The following is a 17864-nucleotide window of genomic DNA, read 5'->3' as shown; positions in this document are numbered from 1 at the left end:
TATTGTAGGAAATATTTTTCAATGTTAATATAATCCCTTGTGTATTCTTTTGATTTTTTTACATATCTTAGAGAAAAAGTTCTCGATAGTTTCTAATTTGAACAAGCTAACACTTTAAAACGCACGCAAGCATACAAGCCTGAAAGCCCGACGTCCATAGCGAGTCAGCGACGGAGTACAACAGCGAGACCTAGTGCAGTGCAAGCGGAAGTCTGCGGCTCATCGCCCCGCGAGGAAGTCAGCGACGGAGCCTGCCGCATCGCCCCGCGAGGGGAAGTCTGCGGCTCATGCGGACGCGGGGCGGGACCGCCCCGCTTGCATCCCAACATGCCATGTCGAAGGTTCAAAGCAACGCCGGTTGCTGAAGATAACAAAAGTGAAAAAGGGCAGTGCAGACTTGCAGTTGCAGTACCCTCTGGACTGGAGTCTGGACAGGGCGTTGGATTGGACAATGCCGTTCTCTGGCACGTGCCATGTTAGAATGCTCGAAGCAAGCAAAGCAATGGCCATGGGCCATGGCATCCATCAATCTATTCTAACGTCGGTGGTGAGATGCAAATGCAAGCAGTCACCTGCTGTTCAACGAAGTTCAGGCGACCATCCTGGTTCAGAGTTCAGGAGCCCATCGAGACCTCCTCCAATAGTTGCATATCAGGTAGCTTATAGAATATTTTCTCATATTTTAATAGGAGAGAGAAGAGTTATCTCTTGATCAAGAGATAGTCTCATACACGCACTTCAAGATTACGTGAGGATGACGTGTGAGGTTATTCATATTATGAGCTATGTGCTAAGAGTAAGATTATTGGAAGAGTTGTCTCTTAGAGTGTTTAGAGCTAGGTCGTACCATTGGAGGAGGCGCGTTTCTGACTGCACGGCAGAGTTTCATTCTCTGACAGCTCAAACTGTCGGTGACAGAAGGGAAAAGAAAAAACCATACGTGCAAGCACAGGGTGCTCCTTTCATTGAATCTCAAGCGACAAGCCCTTTTCATGCATGCCTGTAACCATTCTTTTGTGGAGGAATAGAACTGCCTGCATGTCTTGTAGATTCCGGGTCTTCCGTGTGCAGTAGCTGGGTTCAGGAATGACACCAGACTCAGCCGCTAGCGATTAGTGAGCCAGTCTGTGTCATTCAGATCTCTGGGTCAGCTTTCTGTAGTAATTCTTTAGACCCTGATTGTATTTTGTGGTCCTTTGATTCTTATCAGATATAAGACGACTGCTTCAGATCATGCTGACTTGTATCAGCTTACCCACTTTTTCTTGCACCGTTTAAGATCTGATGACAGTGATGCTTTTGGGGCTACTTGCTTGGTGCTCGCCATTTTCCTAGCTATTTTAAATTTATTGTTTCTGGCTCATGTGTCATGCACTGCAAACTAGAGATCTTTTTTAAATCCAGAAAAATGCTTCAGTAGAGAAAGGGCTTGGTATCTGTGAAATTCAGTAATGAGAAAAAGATAAATCAATTGTCATGGAAGCAGTTTTATCGTCGGTGGTTAGTTGAGGCAGCATTCTGTTCTGCACTAGTAGCAGGCCCATCAAAATATAAATCTCCTTTTCTGGAGAAGTTTTAGTACCTTCATTGATTCCTTCAGGCTTACATGCTTACTTTGCATCAACCAGGTGAACTTTTTAAGATGGAAAATTGAAAAAAACGACCGGACCAATCTTGTTCTGGCAAAATAAGGGCTGAAAGTAGAACATCCAGTGGCTGTTGGGGTCGAATCATCAGTGAAATTTTGGGATCAGTTGCCTATTTTTTTTCTTCTTCAATAATGTGCAGTGCTAGGTGCAATTTAATTTAAGGATCACTCATATTGTTTGCCAAATCTGTAAGTTATAGTGTCAGGTAAGCACATCTGAACTATGATAAGCTATAATGGTTAAAACAGACACATATTATAACTATGAAGTATGAACCTGATACAAAAACGTGTTTTTTATTTATTTCAGCGAATCAACACGGTAACATATCTAGCACGCCAACAGGAAGAGAACAGAAGAGAGGCAGCGCGGGTGGAGGCCTTGATAACTGTAACCCCCAAGATAACAAACATTTTAAAAAAACGCTCTCTTCTGATGAACAACGAAATTGCATTCAAGAAGCTGATGCAAAAGCACACATGTTAAGCAAATCACAATACTGAGAAAATTACCAGTTCGGATGAGTTACTTGGGCTGATAACAAGCATGCCACCCCCTTCAGAAGTGTGTTCATCTGATTGCTTCACCAGCTATTGCAATTTCTCGATGGCAAATATGGTGTTCAATGCTCTGAATGCCTGTCCAAATCCAAAATAAGCAGGCACAGTTAGCAGACTGGATCACCACAATGCTCTAAGCTTTCACAATCCTCTTCCTAGCTAATGAAAATGTTTACTGAGAGAAGTCTGAACTGAAAAGAATCATCCTTCTCTGCATGCCGTGCCTTCCTTCCCCGGCCGGCGGCCGCACCCGCCGCCTGCGCCTCCGGCGGCTCCGCCACGCGCTCACCGGGAGGCCGAAGCCAGACAGCCTGCACCGCCAGCGCTGCCTGGGCCGCACGGCTCCTGCCAGCAGTCAGCAGAATCTGACATGAATCTGCGACGAGGAGCTGAGCGTCTTCGTCTCCTACCGGACCGTGGCCGCATCTCCGGAGGACCCGTACGCGAGGGCGGAGGCGTCCGGCGCGTGGATTTTACGGAGGTGGAGTGCGGGATGCTCGGCGGCGGGGATAGCAGAGGTCGCCGGCGGCAGCGCGACCTCGGCGGCCGCCATGTCGGAGGCCGGAACATTTTTATAAAGGCCCCTTGGTTTGGACAAATACCCCCTAATTTTGGATAAGAATTTACAAACTGACCCTGGTTTGGCCCGCGCTCTCCTGCCGCCATTCCTTGCCCCGGTCCTCGCAGCTTCTCTAGCGGAGCCCCGTTGGTGCTCACGCGCACCTTCCGTTGCCGTTGTCACCACCCACCGTCCTTTGCCACTCGCCGGAGATGGCGCTGCAGGCCCAGCAGCTGCCTTCCTTCTCCGTCACCTCCCCGACTCTCCGGACCCTCCGCCTTATCTGCCCCATCAAATCCCCGCCGCCTTCCTCCAGATGGTTCGTTCATTCCAGTTCCCAATTCGACACCCCGCGGCGGCGAAGGTACCAAGCCGCCTACCCTCCGGATCTTTTCTTGGAAGAACAAGGAAACGAAGGCGACGACGACAGGGAGGAGTCAGTGGGAAGCTGGGGCGGACCCACCAGCCCCTTCCGAGCTCACCTCCGCTATGGCTCCCATAATGATACGGATGGGGAGGGCGGCCGGTATGCCTCGGAGGACGAAGAAGAGCTCCAAGATTCCGACGAGGATGAGACGGAAGGGAGAGAGGAGGTGGGTGAGTGGGACCCGCCTGTCAGCCCCTTCCGAGCGCAGCAGCGCGAGGAGCAGCACTACCAAGAAGAAGAGGAGGATGAGGTCGACAATGGAGGAGGATGCGAGTGGTTGGACCCGACCTCCTTCTTGCCAAGCCAAGAAGGGGTGAGCGGCGTTTGCACCACCACCACGGCAGCCATGGAGGAAATCCTCTCCTTCGCAAGGAGCCTGGCGGCGGCGGGTCACTCAGCTTTCACCGAGTTCTTGGCCGGTTACAACCATGGGGACCTCAACGAGGAGGTTTGCGTGGAATTATTGAGGAGGATGTCTGAAGAGGGACTGGACTGTGCACACCTGTTCCAGTGGTTGCGGGAGAAGCAGCCGGTGCCGGTGTCACCGCAGGTATGGTTGGCAGGTATTGTTGCGCTTGGGCGGTGCCGGATGGCTGATGAGGTCTTGGAGATTGTGGCAAGATTACCTTCTGAGAGGGAGTTCCGCGAGGCAGTTGTTTACAATGCCGCGATATCTGCTGTTGCCTACTGTGAGAGGTGAGTATTGTCTTAATTTGTGTCGAGGATTCATAGTGCTATTCTTTATGCATTGTCCATATTTCATACCATTTAAAAATGACTAGTTCAAGGTTTATTAGCACATGTTCTGTGCATTTAGATAATCACTTAGATGAAGATTTTGTGGGGCTAAATATGACAGCTAACTAGTCAGTACTGTTGAATGTTGGGAAAGAAAATTTTGATAGGTAATAACTAGGACTATCTATACACTTAGCTGCAGACATTTTCTTTCCTTTTCAATTGGTTTATATAATCAGATCAAGTGGATGGGATTCTAAGTAGACAGTTGTGTTCAAGTTTTCAAAAAGTTTTGGAAGTTGAGGATGAATTTAGGTGTATTATTTAATCAAGCCATTCTTTTATGAAAATCTTGATTATTCCCAAAGCATTTTGTATTAATAATTGCTGGTGGTGTACCTGTTGGATGGCTTGGAGAAACATTATAATGAAGTCCAGATTGGTGTTATTAACTAATCAATAGGGTATTCAAGTCCATTTGATTTATCTCACTATTTCTATTTTTTTAGAATCTGAACAATATATATGGAGAAATATATAGCTGGTGATAACAAACTGCATGCAAGAACATTGTTTAATGACGGGTTTGAATAGGAGTGGTAGAAAATGTGCTGCATTTCTTCGTTGTACTCGTTATTTAATATTGAATATATGATGAGCATGTTTATACTTTCCTTCAGATATGATGGTGCCTGGGAAATTTTTGAGCTTATGGAAAAGAACAATGTCCAACCTGATCACAGGACATCTTCAATGATGCTTAATATTATGAAGAAGACCAGGGCATCTGCCAAGGATGCATGGGAGTTTTTGCAACGGATGAACAGAAAAGGAGTAAACTGGAGCTTGGATGTTGGTGTTGCTTTGATAAATATCTTTTGTTGTGAGGGACTCAAAAAGGAAGCTTTAATCATCCAGTCAGAAATGGAGAAGAGAGGAATTGCATCAAATACAAGGATATATGACACGTTAATGAAAGCATACTGCAAATCTAACCAAATTGAAGAAGCTGAGGGGCTCTTTGTTGAGATGAAAGAAAAAGGTTTGCAACCAACAAAAGCAACTTATAATATCCTTATGGATGCTTACAGTAGAAGATTGCAGCCAGAAGTTGTTGAATCGTTACTTCTGGAGATGCAAGATTTAAGTATAAGACCAAGTCCTGAATCATACAATTGTCTCATAAGCGCCTACGGGCGCCAGAAGAAAAGGAGTAAAGAGGCTGAAGATGCTTTCTTGAGGATGAAGACAGATGGCATTAAGCCATTATCTTCTTCATACACTGCACTACTTTGTGCATATGCAGTTAATGGACTGCATGCAAAAGCTCATAGCATATATGTAGATATGAAAAGAGAAGGACTTAAACCTACCTTAGAAACATATACAGCTTTACTTGACACTCTTAGGGGAGCTGGTGACACAGAGAAGCTAATGGAGACATGGAAAACTATGATCGATGAGAAGATTGGAGCAACAAGAGTCATATTCCACATGGTACTTGATTGTTTAGCAAAACATGGGTTGTACCTTCAGGCAAGAGATGCTATATATGAATTTGGAAAGATTGGTTTAAAGCCTACTGTCATGACATATAACATTTTGATGAATGCTTATGGAAGGGGCGGACAGCATTACAAATTGCCCCTACTCCTGAAAGAGATGGCTGCTCTGGAACTAAAACCAGACTCCATTACATATTGTACAATGATATACGCATATGCCCGTGTTCGTGACTTTTCAAGGGCATTCTATTACCACAAGCAGATGGTTCGAAGTGGGCAAGTACCTGATCCTAGATCATACAGAAAGCTGTTGAATACTTTGGATGTGAAGGCTGCAAGAAAGAATATAAAGGATAAGAGTGCCATACAGGGAATCATAAAAGGCAAGTCTGGCTTAAAACCCAGAAAGGAAAAGAAAGACGAGTTTTGGAAGAACAGAAGAAAGCGGTCTATGCTGAACCCAACTTATGGGCACCAAAGAAAAAGATTTTTGTGAATTTATCTTCAGTGTACATTTGATTGTGTTCAAGATTTACTTGAAATCTTAAGCTGGAGACTGGGTTATAGAATCATTTTCCTTTTCTGTTTTCAGTAACCTGAGTCAACTCAAAGGGTTTGCTTTTGAACATGATTGGCCTTGAAAACCATTCAGGTAAATGAACAGCATCTGTTTGTTATTTTTATCATGAAAAAGCTACATTTCTAGACTTGATGATTGGTCATTTGGTACCAAAAATATTGTGAAATGACACTTAAAAAAGCGATATCATTGTAATTTTATCAAATGGTGAATGGCATTGACCTGAACAGTTGAGTCTTGTAGTCTCCTTTTGTCGCTGTTATCAATCTTATACAATGCTATTTTTTGACTAATTACTCCCCTGGTTCCATGTTATTTGATGTTTTAGGAGTTGAAAATTGTTGCTTTTTATTCGATTTTAAGGATTTCAAGAAGAGCTATTGCTCATAAGTTTGCCACTCCATATTTCACAAAATTTCAAATAGTTAAAAAGGTTCAAGCATCAAAGGTATCAGTGTCACTCAGATGGCAAGATCTCAAACAGTTAAGACACAGCAGGAAAGCTGATACAAGTTGGCATGATATGAAGCAATTGAAAGGACCATCAAATGCCATCAGGGCTTTAAGAATTACAGAAAGCTGTTCCGGAGATCTGAACTACACAGACGAGTTAAGTACTCAGTATTAGCTGAGTGGGAAGTCATTCCTAAACCCAGCTAATGGAAGAAAGAACCCAATTCTACGAGACTCCATGCATGCATAACAGGAAGGCAAAGGAAGGTATACTCCACTTTTGAGGGTCAAGGAAAGATGCCATGTTGCACATTGATCTGTGGATGTTCTGCGCACAATTATACTTTGGGGATGGTAGTAATGCACCACGCTCACACCTGCTCGTGGTTCTTCTGGTAAGAAATTTTGAGAATTTTCCATCTTTCAGTTCATGCATCGCTGCCGCTTCTGTGATGCAATTGTACAAGTTGTCATTCCGTGCATCCAGAGTTCCAGACCCCACCAACACCTTCCTCACTATGGATTTTGCTGGAAGAGAGGAATGAGCAACTCTAATCTCTATTCCAGGGACAGCTGTGAACATATACAAAGAAGCACTACATCTAACACACTTCATGGGAATGTACTCTATAAATCCTTACATTTCACTCGCACGATTGTATACATGCTTCCTACAATAAAGGCATGCTGTACTTGCGTCTTGAACCTGTCTTTCAAGGTGTTGTTTCTTTTTCAAACTTGATTGTTTTTCTTTTCCTTTATTTTGTAGATATCACCGACAGTTGAGCTGTCAAGGAAACTCCTTTGATTCCAGCTGTCAAGCAAACTCTGCAGTGCCATCAGAAACGCTGTACACTAGAGTATTTCTGTTGCTCTATGAAGTCTGAAACCAATGTACTGGTGCTCTTAGCTCCAGGAGCAATTCCAGTTTTACAAGTGACATTCCTAGGTAGCGGACTTGCATTTTTTTTTCGTTTCAACAAGAGGAAGTAGCAGAATTTGCATTCAGACTGTAGATTTTGCTTGTCTTTGATTTGTAAACATCCTCTCCATAACATTACATCAGCACCTATCAAGCTAGAATCACATTGCAGTTCCAATGTATGATAAAGCCCCTGAAAATTGTGAGATGGTAGCTACAATGCTTGCAGGAATATGGGCTGTTTGAAACCTTTTTAGTTGTGTCGGGTTGACAACTTGACATAGGTTTACATGTTTTCTAGCACAGCTTTGAGTTGTGCGACTGATTGACAAAATAGAGTAGAATATCTGCATTTCGATATTCCCAAAAGGACCAAAGAGAGGCAGCACAAACATAATTCAATACTGCATTTCCTTTATTGCTGATTCACCAGCAGCTGACAAATCAGCCCCTACCTGGGCCTGTAAAGCATCTGAGATGATATTCCAAAGGTTTCTGGCCACCAAGCATTCAAAAAAGAGGTGGCAAAAAGACTCATTTTCATTGCAAAACAGGCAAGGGAGATCATCTACTTTCCTTTTTCAAATTATTTCTAGTTACAAAAGCCGCAGAAAGATGTGAATCCTAGTGGGAACACAGAGCAGCCAGACAGGAGTAAAAACAGCGACAACCCCCCTAAATCTGATAACTGACTGGACAGAATAAACACCATTGGAAGTGTAGAATCCTACCATTTCAACATCAACTCAAGAGAAATGGTCCTTCTAAAGGTCAGCATGAGGTTTTCGATCTTCATTAGTTTCTTCACGCTTGCACTATGCATAAATGAGGTCAACGGATCTCGTTCTGAAAGAAAGGGACCAACCATAGGACATGCAGTGGTTCTTCCATTGGTTACCATCTTTCTCAGAACCTTTTTGGTTCTCCTTTTTTTAACACAGTGCAGTCTGCAGCGTTTGGTGCACATTTCTTAGTGGAAAGCCATTCAGTATCTTCTGCAGTCTGCACTTTGTTCATCCAAAGACAACAGCTGATACTCTACTGATAGCTTCTGTAGACACTCTTTCCTCCTGAAACAAAATGTATAGATGAGTAGGCCTAATTCATATTCTTTATCATGTGCATAAGTTATAGCATCTGGTAAACACATTTGATACGCTGTAAAACTTGAAAGACACAGAATTTAAACCTAGGTTGATTAGGAAAGAGTTTGTGTTTGGATTTCAGTGAATCAACAGAGCAACAGACATATAGCAAAACAGCAGGAAAAAAGAACAGGGGTACTGAAGGATGTGATGGAGTGCAGGAAGCTCCTGATGACCCCAGTCCCTAGATATTCTATTTAAAAAATGCACTTAAGAAATATCTCTTGATGTACAAGGAAAAACATTCAAGAAGATGATATGAAGTTCACAAAAAAAGGCAGTATTGAAAGAATTACCAGATCAGTTGAGTTACTTGTGCTTGTAACAAGACTTCATCCTCTTTAGATGTGTGTTCAGCAGATTGCTTGAACCAGATGAGCCGTTAGCATCAGCAATTTCACGATGGCAAAATGTGTTGTTCAGTATTTGTAATGCCTGCCCAAAATAAGTAGGCACATGCAGGAGATTGGATCACCAGTTCACCACAGTACTCTTCAGCTTTCACAATCCTCTTCTAGCTAATGAAAATTTTCGCTGGTGAAAAGTTGAAACTAAATAGAATTGCTGCAGCGCATAAAATTAAGAGCTGAAAAGGCAAGTCATGCTTCTCATGATGGTCACCTGAATAACCATAGCTGTACTAGAACAGCAGATCAATTCAATTAAAGCACAAACCACCTTAGGAACTGAAGGACTACTAATTTCCAGAAGCAGCTCAGCTGGAGGGTACATTTGTAACTTTGTCCAGATCATTTTTTGTACTAGCTCAGATGACAAAGTGCTCTTTTATCATTAAACTGATGTTACTCTATTACATAATGATGAGAAAGAAGTAAAGACTGTACCCAAACCATAGAAGAAAATGGAAACTGAAACACAGCAAGATAACTAGGCAAACATTCTTGAAAAAAGAACTAGGAAAGATACACATTGAACAAGTACTAGTTAACATAAGACAGGAATGAACATCAGTCAAAACTGTCTTGCACCGATGGTCAGATATCATGATCTAGTGGCAGAAAGATGATTATATATCTTCCAAATTCCTCTTTAGAATATCCTCTGTATCGACGAGCCATGAAGAAAGGATATGACCAGCTTCTAATCGGCAGCAGGGGTGTGATATGACCTGCTTCAATCGGCAAAAAGAGGTGTCTCTGCAAACCTCTTCAAGTGCCGAGATACCTTGGAGCCCTTCGGCAAGCAGATGAGCAGTGAGTTATGAACTTCACTGGATTAGACTCCAAAGAGAACTGCACAGTTTAGTTATACCATTTACATTTAGAACATTACTGGTACTATGCATCAGAAAATAATTTTAAGAAGACAAAATGATAGCCTGAGGACGCATAACTCTATATATCATGCATACAAAGAACAACACCAGTACTACTGGCAAACTCCAACACGGTCAGAAAAGAAATATGTGGTGGACCTGAACAATTTTTCATACATATCTTCAAAGTTAAAATATGAAGTTGAAAAGAAAAGATGCATCTCTTCTACACTTTCTTATCTTGTACCAGCATTAGACATCTGTTTGCTGAACAACTAAAACAGCTTAAACCAAATGCGCTTAGCACAACTTGGAATAACAAACAAAAGCTCAATTCTATTATCATTATCATTATCATGTCTTGTCCTCTGACTCTTGAGCCATTTGTTGGTCCTGGTCTAAATGTTTTCTTCAAAATAAAATTGGTTTCCTTTAAAATCATATCAGTTTCCGTTGGCCATTTGTCCTCTGATGACCCAATTTAGTTTGTTTACTTTTAAAAAAATTACAACAGTTGTTCCAACCTAATTTTTCCACATGGCACACACAATAGTTTAATATGCATTGGAAGTGCTTGAACTTGACATCAGACAACCTACAAACACAGAAAAACAAAAACTTGACCATGGTGGGACACATTCCCTTGGCTTTGTCTTAAGGGAGGTGAGTACTGAACCCTTTTAGGGAGGTAATCACACAACCTGCAAGCACCTGGGTTCAAACCCATGCACAGCATCATAAAAATTTCTAAGCTGATTGTGGCGCTTGGTAAAAGGCATCATAATCACGAAACTTCAAGTTCTAGAAGCACACCTGCAGTGTTTTGAGGTAGGATCAATGATGACCAAGTTCCTAGGAAGCGATGGGCTATTTTACATAAATGATGTCCTCCTCATCTGGCTCGTCTGCATCCCAGTCACCTTCTTCTTCTTCTGATACATATGAACCTTCTGCATCTTCCTCCCCGTCTTTTCCTTCTTGCTGTTCCCTTTCCTCCTTTAGTTTGTCGAGTATAGCAAGGATCTATAAATACAAAAATAATTAGTCAATATTGTTCCATTACATACAAATATATTAAAAAAACATTTGTGACAATACACCTCCTGCAGCCTATCAAATTGTTTGTGTCGATGTACGATTGTCTCTGACAGGCCTTATGGTTCTTATCCCCATAAAGCATAAACATGATTCTAATTTTCATATAAATTAGAATGCATATACTCTTTGTTCTTTGAAGTTCAAAAAAAAAGAAGCAAACTACTACCCCGTGTCACAATTTGTAGGGGAATAAATGCAGTGATGAATGGATAATATATGCATATATTCCGTGGCACATGTTGTGGTGGCCACATGTTGGGAAACAAATTCCTCAATACTGAACAATCATATACCACAAAAGCATATCTGAGTTCAAAGTAAAGAACTACTGATGATTTTGGTCTGCGATCGCAATTGAACAAGGAACAAATACCAAGTACAGAAAATAAGGTATGTTCAAAGTAATTATAGGGTAATGAAAAGGAATGGAATAACGGAATTCACAGCATGCAGAAACAGGTATATTCTCTCTCCGTTTTTTTTTGCAAAAGAAACAGGTATATTCGAATCCATAGAAATAGATAAATATGTATCCTACCCTGCTTCCGCGCTCCATGGACTCATCCTCGATGAACCGTATCTCTGGCGTGAGGCGCAGCTTCATCCGCTTGCCTATCTGGCTCCTAACATACTTGGTCTTGGCCTTGAGCCCCTCAATGGCAACCTTCTTCCCCCTCTCGTCTCCAAACACGGACACGTACACCTTGCACACCTGCGCACACCGGAATTCAGCATCACCTGCGCAAGCCGATCGTCATTTGTGCGCGCGTGAGCGGCGGGTGACCTGACCTGGAGGTCGTTGGAGAGCTCGACGTCGGCGATGGTTGTGAGCGACGAAAGGTACCGGTCGGCGCCGAGCGCGGCCTCGGGGAGGACCGCGCGCTGCAGGACGGGGTCGCGGGTGAGCATGTCGGCGAGCTCCCGCTGGATCTGCTTCGCCACCATCCGCACCCGCCGCTCCTTCGCCATGCACCGCACCACGCGCAGCGACGAGGGCGGCGGCCGCAGCGACGACGGCGGGAGCCGCACGAAGGTAAGAGCACGCGGCAGGGGCGGCGGCGCCAGCGGGCGGCACGGCAACATCGCGGCCGGAAGCTTCGATCGGTGGAGAGCGCGCGTGGGAGAGGGAGCGGCGAAGGGGATAGTGTTGTCGGGTCGGGTTGGACAATATCTTTATCGTTTACTCCATTTTTAAATAGTATATTTCAAATAAACTCTTGATTTTTCTAATGATAGGTAATAAACTCTCGAATTGAACAATTTCCTTTCAAGCACATAAAGTTTTTTTTTTAATTTTAGTAGTGCACAAAGTTTCTTCAAGATTTCACCTATTCCTTCTTTCTGGCCTCCAAAGTTTTATGTGAGAGCATCTCTACATAACTAAACCGTTGTGATTTTTTATTCTTATGGAGATTCAAAAAATTTCATGAGAAAGTCTCTTAATGCAAACCCCATTCTAAAAACATTTTGAAAGTTTCATTTTTTTTTCAAAAATGCTGTAGGAGTAATTTACCAATTGTGAAATGGGCAATGAGAACAGAGCCCGAATCTAAGCCCACTACGTATTCCAGCCCGTTGTCACGGATTAAGCCCAAAATTCCCAGCCCATTCTCACAGAATAAGCAAGCCCAAAAGCACAACCCTCTTCTTGAAGGGCCCGGGCGACCTGGCCACGAGCAGCCAGCCACCGGCGCTCTCTCCCGCCTCCCTATCCCCTAACCCTAGCCGCCGCCACCGACGCCTAAACCCTCGCCGCACTAACCGCAGCGACCTCTCGGCGGCGATGGCGAAGGAGAAGAAGCGGAAGGAGCCTCCCTCCGACGCGGCGCCTCCTCAGGGCGGCGAGGGCGAGGGGAAGAGGGAGCGCAAGGGTAAGAAGGCGAAGAAGCATAAGGCGGAGGCGATACTGCCGTCGCAGATCAAGAACAAGGAGAAGCGGAGCGAGCTGCACGCCAAGCTCAAGCGCGAGAAGAAGGCCGAGAAGCGCAAGCTCGCCCGCGAGCGCAGCCAGGCCATCCGCCGCGCCGAAGAGCTCGGGGAACAGGCAAGCAGGCTCTCCTCGGACTGCCCACGACCCCTGTAGAGTTTGGAGTTTTGGTTTGGTTCTGATTGTCTCGGGTGTTTCGCAGCCGCCGGAGAGGCAGGTGCCGCGGACGATCGAGAACACCAGGGAGCCCGATGAGACTGTGTGCCGGCCTGACGACCAGGAGGTTCGTATTGAACTGTTGCGAGCCAACCGAATATCATATCTGATTACCTTATTCATTTGATTCTTGTGAGCCATTCAAATATTGAACTGTCGGTTTTACCGAATTTGAAGGAAATTTATTAAGCATCCGTAGTTGTTTTCAGAGTTTTAACTTAGCTATATGGTTAAGATATTGTGCATTGCTGAAAGTTAAAGATTTCATTCGTTTGTGAGGCTGCTCCCCTGAAGAACCTTTTAGATCAGTTAGAAAGTAAGCATGTAGTAGGATTCGGCCAAGCACAAGTGATGCCAAGCTTATATAACATAAGGCTACTTTGATACCAATTAAGATGTATTAGGAATCTCTGTTAGTCTACTGTATTGCCATGTCATTTACTCAATCTAAAGTTTTATATTCAATCTTGGGAGTCATGCTGATCGCTGGACCATATCAACTTTACAGTTTCTAGATTTGTGAATTATGGGATTTTTTTTTGTCTGCAGTTGTTTGCAGGAAATGATGCAGATGAATTCAATGCAGTTCTAAAACAGCACATAATCCCAAAAGTATTGATTACCACATGCCGCTTCAATTCAGGGGTATTTTGTTTTCTGTGCTTCTTATCCCTGCTTCTTGAGCTTTCTTTTCCATATGTTATTCTGCTGGTACTCATTTTGTCATTATTTCATGTTTTTCTTGTAATGTTGCACGATTTAACAATATATTTTCTGCTTGCATATGTCCAGAGGGGACCTGCCTTTATTGAGGAGTTGATGCAAGTGATACCGAATTCTCATTATGTTAAAAGGGGAACATATGAACTCAAGAAAGTATGCCATTTACTGAGTTAATTTTCGATTTAATTGGTTCATTGAGGCACCTTTCCACATGCATTCAAACACATTTCTTTTCAGATTGTGGAATATGCACAGAATAGGGACTTCACCTCACTTATTGTTGTCCACACAAATCGAAGAGAACCTGGTACGAATTCATCATTTTGGGGCTAAAAATTGTTGAATTTAAGCTTTCTTTTGACATCTGGTTGGTTTTTATGTCAGATGCCCTACTTATCATGGGGTTACCTGATGGCCCCACTGCACATTTCAAACTATCCAAACTTATTCTACGGAAGGACATAAAGGTATCTGTTGTTCAGTGCTCTATTTCCTTTTATTTGTTATTGTCATATCTGTAATTTGTTTTAAGTAGTTTTGGTCATGGCAACTTACCGAACACCTACATTTTATCAACTTTTGTTGAATTGAAACCTTTTGTGAAAGGCATTAGTCAAATAGTGAGCTTAATGATGTTAAGTCTTGCTTGTTACTGAACTACTTGATTCTATTACAAGTGCCCATGTGTTCAATTTTTAAAGAACTTGTTGAATAGCTTGAGCAGTTAAGCCACTTTCTACCATAAGAAAACTGTCACCAGAGCCTGTGATGAACCCTTGAAAAGCTCAAAAATGTTATTATAACATTTAGTTTTTAACTAAATTATATTAGAACTGTGTATTATAACCCAAATAAAAATATTAATTTTGTGCATAAATACAAATACATATTTTTGGGCTGGCCAGGCGAGTAGGCCTGAACCCAGCATAAACCAGAGCAGATCAGGCTGCCCATGAAAGTTTTCTTTGGTACAGAAATGTAGAAACGGTGATTGAATTTTGCTGCCCTTATCACAGACAAGGGCAAAGTAATGCTCCTTGGTCATTCAGAGGATCTATACATGAATTGTTATGTACTATCTCAAATCCCAAAAACTGTTTGCTTGCTATTTTAATTGGAACAGCCTCTGAGTGTTCGTGTTGTGAACTGTGACCCAATAAGCATGTTTTTCCTTGGCTTTTCATTAAACATTGTGGTAACACCTGTCAAAGGCCACAACCTAGTGTGTTCTTTTTCAAATGCCTTTACAAGTTATTACTTATTACGGTCTACATTCTACCGAAGATTGTAGATGTCCTCCCTTGTTTCATCGTCAAGACCTTAGATAACAGTCTTTTAAATTTTCAGTTTTGTTGGGAGAAAGGGCACAGTACAGTTACACACCGTAAGAAGAGGATTGTTTCTAGACAAGTCCTATATAAACCCCTTTATTTTGAACTCTATTTCATTATTTTGTAATAAAGGTGATGTGGAACTCAATATGCTACATGCTTATTAGCGAACAAGGATCATGCATGGCACACAGATGAATCATATCGAATTATTTATTCATGTGGTTCAGATAGCAGTATACTTTGCCATCATCACACCGTTAACTTTCAAGACAAAAAGGTGCAAGGGAAATGAACACCAATCAAGCTGCAATCAATTACCCCATCTTACTTGTCTCTAGGTTGTCCCTAGCTTGCCTTAGGCATATGAGTTTTGTGCCCAAAAATCAAACATGCATATGGCTATGTTCGGTGCCATATGGCATGTCTGCTATAGGCTGGTCCATGTCTCTTTCTGACATGCCATGTCCTTGTTTTAATTTTCCATGCTTTACAGCATTTTATGAAATTATTGCGCGGATGAAGTGGTTGATAACCAATGCCTTCTAGATCGATGTCAAGCTGGAATTTTTTATCAGAAGGAACATATTTATGAATGTTGCCTCTGGATTTCGCTAGCCTACTTATCTCAGTAGCACATTGTATATCTAGATCTGTTTGTTATGTATACGTGATCAGCGTGTTTATTATGGGGGAATCTGCATTCATGCCACCTTGTTATTATGCTCTTCTTAAATGGCATTTGGTCCATCAAAATTACCTTTTTTCTATATAAATTTAGTGTAATAGGACCCTTGTTAGATGTCATTTTTGGTTATGTTGGTTTACCTTTTTTATCTTCTCCTTACATTACAGAACCATGGCAACCCTACCAGTCATAAGCCAGAGCTAGTCTTGAACAATTTCACCACACGCCTTGGTCATCGTGTTGGAAGGTGATTTCAGAACTTAAGCCGTTTTTTAAATAAAAAGGTGGCCTGTTGCCCCTTTCCATTATTCTACTATCTGGGTTTTTCTCTATATTCTTTACACGTGTTCCTTTCCTGATTTATTTTTTCAGGATGATACAATCCCTTTTTCCCCAAGACCCCAATTTCCGTGGGCGCCGTGTTGTGACCTTCCATAATCAGCGAGACTACATATTTTTCCGTCATCACAGGTGCACTTATCAAAATGCAATTACAAATAAGCCTGACTGGGAGTTTTGTTTGTTGAAAATTTTTCAGTATGTCTACACTACTGTTGTATGCCAGGGTTCCTGGGTGTATGTCTAGTCATCTAGCAACTACATTTATGAATAAATATTATGAAAATGTTAATGTTTAGTAAACACTAATTTGACATTGCCTTAGCTCGTAGGCAAGCTGATTTGTGGATTGTCTTTTCTTTTTTTAATAAATGAACTAATCAATGTCATATATAAAAGGAAGGAGGGAGTACCTCGTAATGTGTTACAGCTAGCATCTTAATTTTTTTTGTGGAACATGCACTAGGTACATCTTTGAGACAAAAGAAAGCAAGGTTGCTTCGAAGGACAAGAAAGCTAAGACATCTGAAAGCAAAAGCCAACCTGAGAAGCAAGTGATTTGTCGCCTTCAGGTAACAGCTTATAGCTCTCCACCAAAGAGTATGTGACAGTTTTACTGTAAGCATTTTCATTTATGAATCAGAAATCAAACAATCGCGAAGTCCCAACTGCTTCAGTTCTTGGTTGCATGATCACTTTGTGCTTCATTTTTTAAAATAAAAGAATACGGAATATGTTAAAGTAACAATATCCACAGACCACAATGCATCCTCATCTGTCCCCTTAACTTCTCTGAAAACACCTCATAAAAAAAAATCTTCTGAAAACATCAGCATGGGGTTGAGCATGCTAGCCAGTCCTTTTTCAAGACTTATTAATAGCCACTGTATGTTATGATTTCCTGCCTATCGTACTATCCTGCCAGTTAGATGTTAGCAAATGCAAGCTCTAATCCTCTGCATTATTGCTGCCCCACTGGTCTCACTGCTAAGATCAAACTGTTTTTGATGGCACAGGAATGTGGTCCTCGCTTTACTCTAAAGCTGCTCACCTTGCAACATGGGACCTTCGACACGAAAAGCGGGGAGTACGAGTGGGTTCACAAGGTACTGCTGCTGCTGCTTATTTACCATCTCACTTCCACACGATACGACTCTGATATTTTGCTGATATAAACAAAATGCTTGCTCGAATTACAGCCGGACATGGATACAAGCAGGAGAAGGTTCTTCTTGTGATGGAGCGTGGATGCCCAAACGGGTGGAATTGTTCTGTTGAGTCTTTGAAATTTGTGTAGAGAGGATGCTTTGCACGTAGAATCCATAAATCGGTGTGACGGACTTTGGCCATGTTTGGAACAGTTTAAAGCTTAAATCTTGCTTATGGTCAATATATGGTCAATATAATCTGAAACTAGTAGGCAAACGGCTCATTTTTTTCAGCTTTTTCTGGCCGTGTTTCTCCCAACCGCTTCCATCTGTACTAAAACGCGCAGAAGCTGGATCAAATCTGCTTTTTAGGGAAGCATTTTTTTATTTTTGTGCAGCTTATTTGAGGGGCGGTTTTCCCCACCGCCGGGCCTTTGATGCCTGTCGAAGCAATTTTGTGGATCCAACCCAGATGATCTAATAGAATTTTGTTTCCATCCAACAATTGGGGTGAAATGTTGCAAAAAAGGGGCACCTTGTTTTTGTCCGACCACAAGTTAGTGCACGCAGTGGTCGTTAT

General features: G+C 42.4%; 4 protein-coding genes across 11 annotated transcripts; 2 read left to right on the top strand and 2 right to left on the bottom strand.

Moving 5' to 3' along the window:
- Nucleotides 1-781: 781 nt before the first annotated feature.
- On the bottom strand, nucleotides 782-2802 carry LOC111257018. Of its 3 annotated transcripts, none has more exons than XR_002677386.1 (3): nucleotides 2402-2587; nucleotides 2162-2287; nucleotides 782-1436 (listed from the first exon to the last, which is right to left on the bottom strand). XR_002677386.1 is itself a non-coding variant. In XM_022825944.1 (3 exons), the coding sequence occupies exons 1-3, from the start codon at nucleotides 2760-2762 to the stop codon at nucleotides 2220-2222; spliced, it is 348 nt and encodes a 115-aa protein (XP_022681679.1). In that variant the 5' UTR covers nucleotides 2763-2794; the 3' UTR covers nucleotides 1921-2219. The 3 variants fall into 3 exon arrangements, 1 of the variants encoding a protein (XP_022681679.1); XR_002677385.1 differs by lacking the exon at nucleotides 782-1436 and adding an exon at nucleotides 1921-2037 and having other exon boundaries at nucleotides 2402-2802; XM_022825944.1 differs by lacking the exon at nucleotides 782-1436 and adding an exon at nucleotides 2620-2794 and having other exon boundaries at nucleotides 1921-2287; nucleotides 2402-2538.
- Nucleotides 2803-2953: 151 nt separating this feature from the next.
- Nucleotides 2954-7606, top strand: LOC101776200 (pentatricopeptide repeat-containing protein At5g50280, chloroplastic). 5 transcript variants are annotated; one of them, XR_214995.3, is made up of 3 exons: nucleotides 2954-3891; nucleotides 4614-6090; nucleotides 6347-7606. XR_214995.3 is itself a non-coding variant. In XM_004964424.3 (2 exons), exons 1-2 carry the CDS (start codon nucleotides 2981-2983, stop codon nucleotides 5932-5934), a joined length of 2232 nt encoding a protein of 743 aa, XP_004964481.1. In that variant the 5' UTR covers nucleotides 2954-2980; the 3' UTR covers nucleotides 5935-7606. The 5 variants fall into 5 exon arrangements, 1 of the variants encoding a protein (XP_004964481.1); XR_002677384.1 differs by having other exon boundaries at nucleotides 4614-6866; nucleotides 7241-7606; XR_214997.3 differs by having other exon boundaries at nucleotides 4614-6866; nucleotides 7039-7606.
- Nucleotides 7607-7915: 309 nt separating this feature from the next.
- Nucleotides 7916-12085, bottom strand: LOC101775521 (probable ribosome-binding factor A, chloroplastic). 2 transcript variants are annotated; one of them, XM_004964422.2, is made up of 5 exons: nucleotides 11702-12084; nucleotides 11451-11624; nucleotides 10628-10837; nucleotides 8835-9791; nucleotides 7916-8463 (listed from the first exon to the last, which is right to left on the bottom strand). In XM_004964422.2, the coding sequence occupies exons 1-3, from the start codon at nucleotides 11993-11995 to the stop codon at nucleotides 10682-10684; spliced, it is 624 nt and encodes a 207-aa protein (XP_004964479.1). In that variant the 5' UTR covers nucleotides 11996-12084; the 3' UTR covers nucleotides 7916-8463; nucleotides 8835-9791; nucleotides 10628-10681. The 2 variants fall into 2 exon arrangements, with proteins under 2 accessions (XP_004964479.1, XP_004964480.1); XM_004964423.3 differs by lacking the exons at nucleotides 7916-8463; nucleotides 8835-9791 and adding an exon at nucleotides 10220-10525 and having other exon boundaries at nucleotides 11702-12085.
- Nucleotides 12086-12227: 142 nt separating this feature from the next.
- On the top strand, nucleotides 12228-17663 carry LOC101775119 (ribosome production factor 1). The gene is made up of 11 exons (XM_004964421.3): nucleotides 12228-12956; nucleotides 13042-13122; nucleotides 13605-13700; nucleotides 13848-13931; nucleotides 14016-14085; nucleotides 14163-14245; nucleotides 15965-16044; nucleotides 16170-16268; nucleotides 16603-16708; nucleotides 17153-17242; nucleotides 17336-17663. The coding sequence occupies exons 1-11, from the start codon at nucleotides 12696-12698 to the stop codon at nucleotides 17372-17374; spliced, it is 1089 nt and encodes a 362-aa protein (XP_004964478.1). The 5' UTR covers nucleotides 12228-12695; the 3' UTR covers nucleotides 17375-17663.
- Nucleotides 17664-17864: the final 201 nt, after the last annotated feature.

The sequence above is a fragment of the Setaria italica genome, chromosome IV, assembly GCF_000263155.2.
Source record: "Setaria italica strain Yugu1 chromosome IV, Setaria_italica_v2.0, whole genome shotgun sequence".
NCBI classification, from domain to species: domain Eukaryota; kingdom Viridiplantae; phylum Streptophyta; class Magnoliopsida; order Poales; family Poaceae; genus Setaria; species Setaria italica.
Note: the sequence above shows the minus strand (reverse complement) of the source record. Positions and strands in the feature narration are given on the sequence as shown.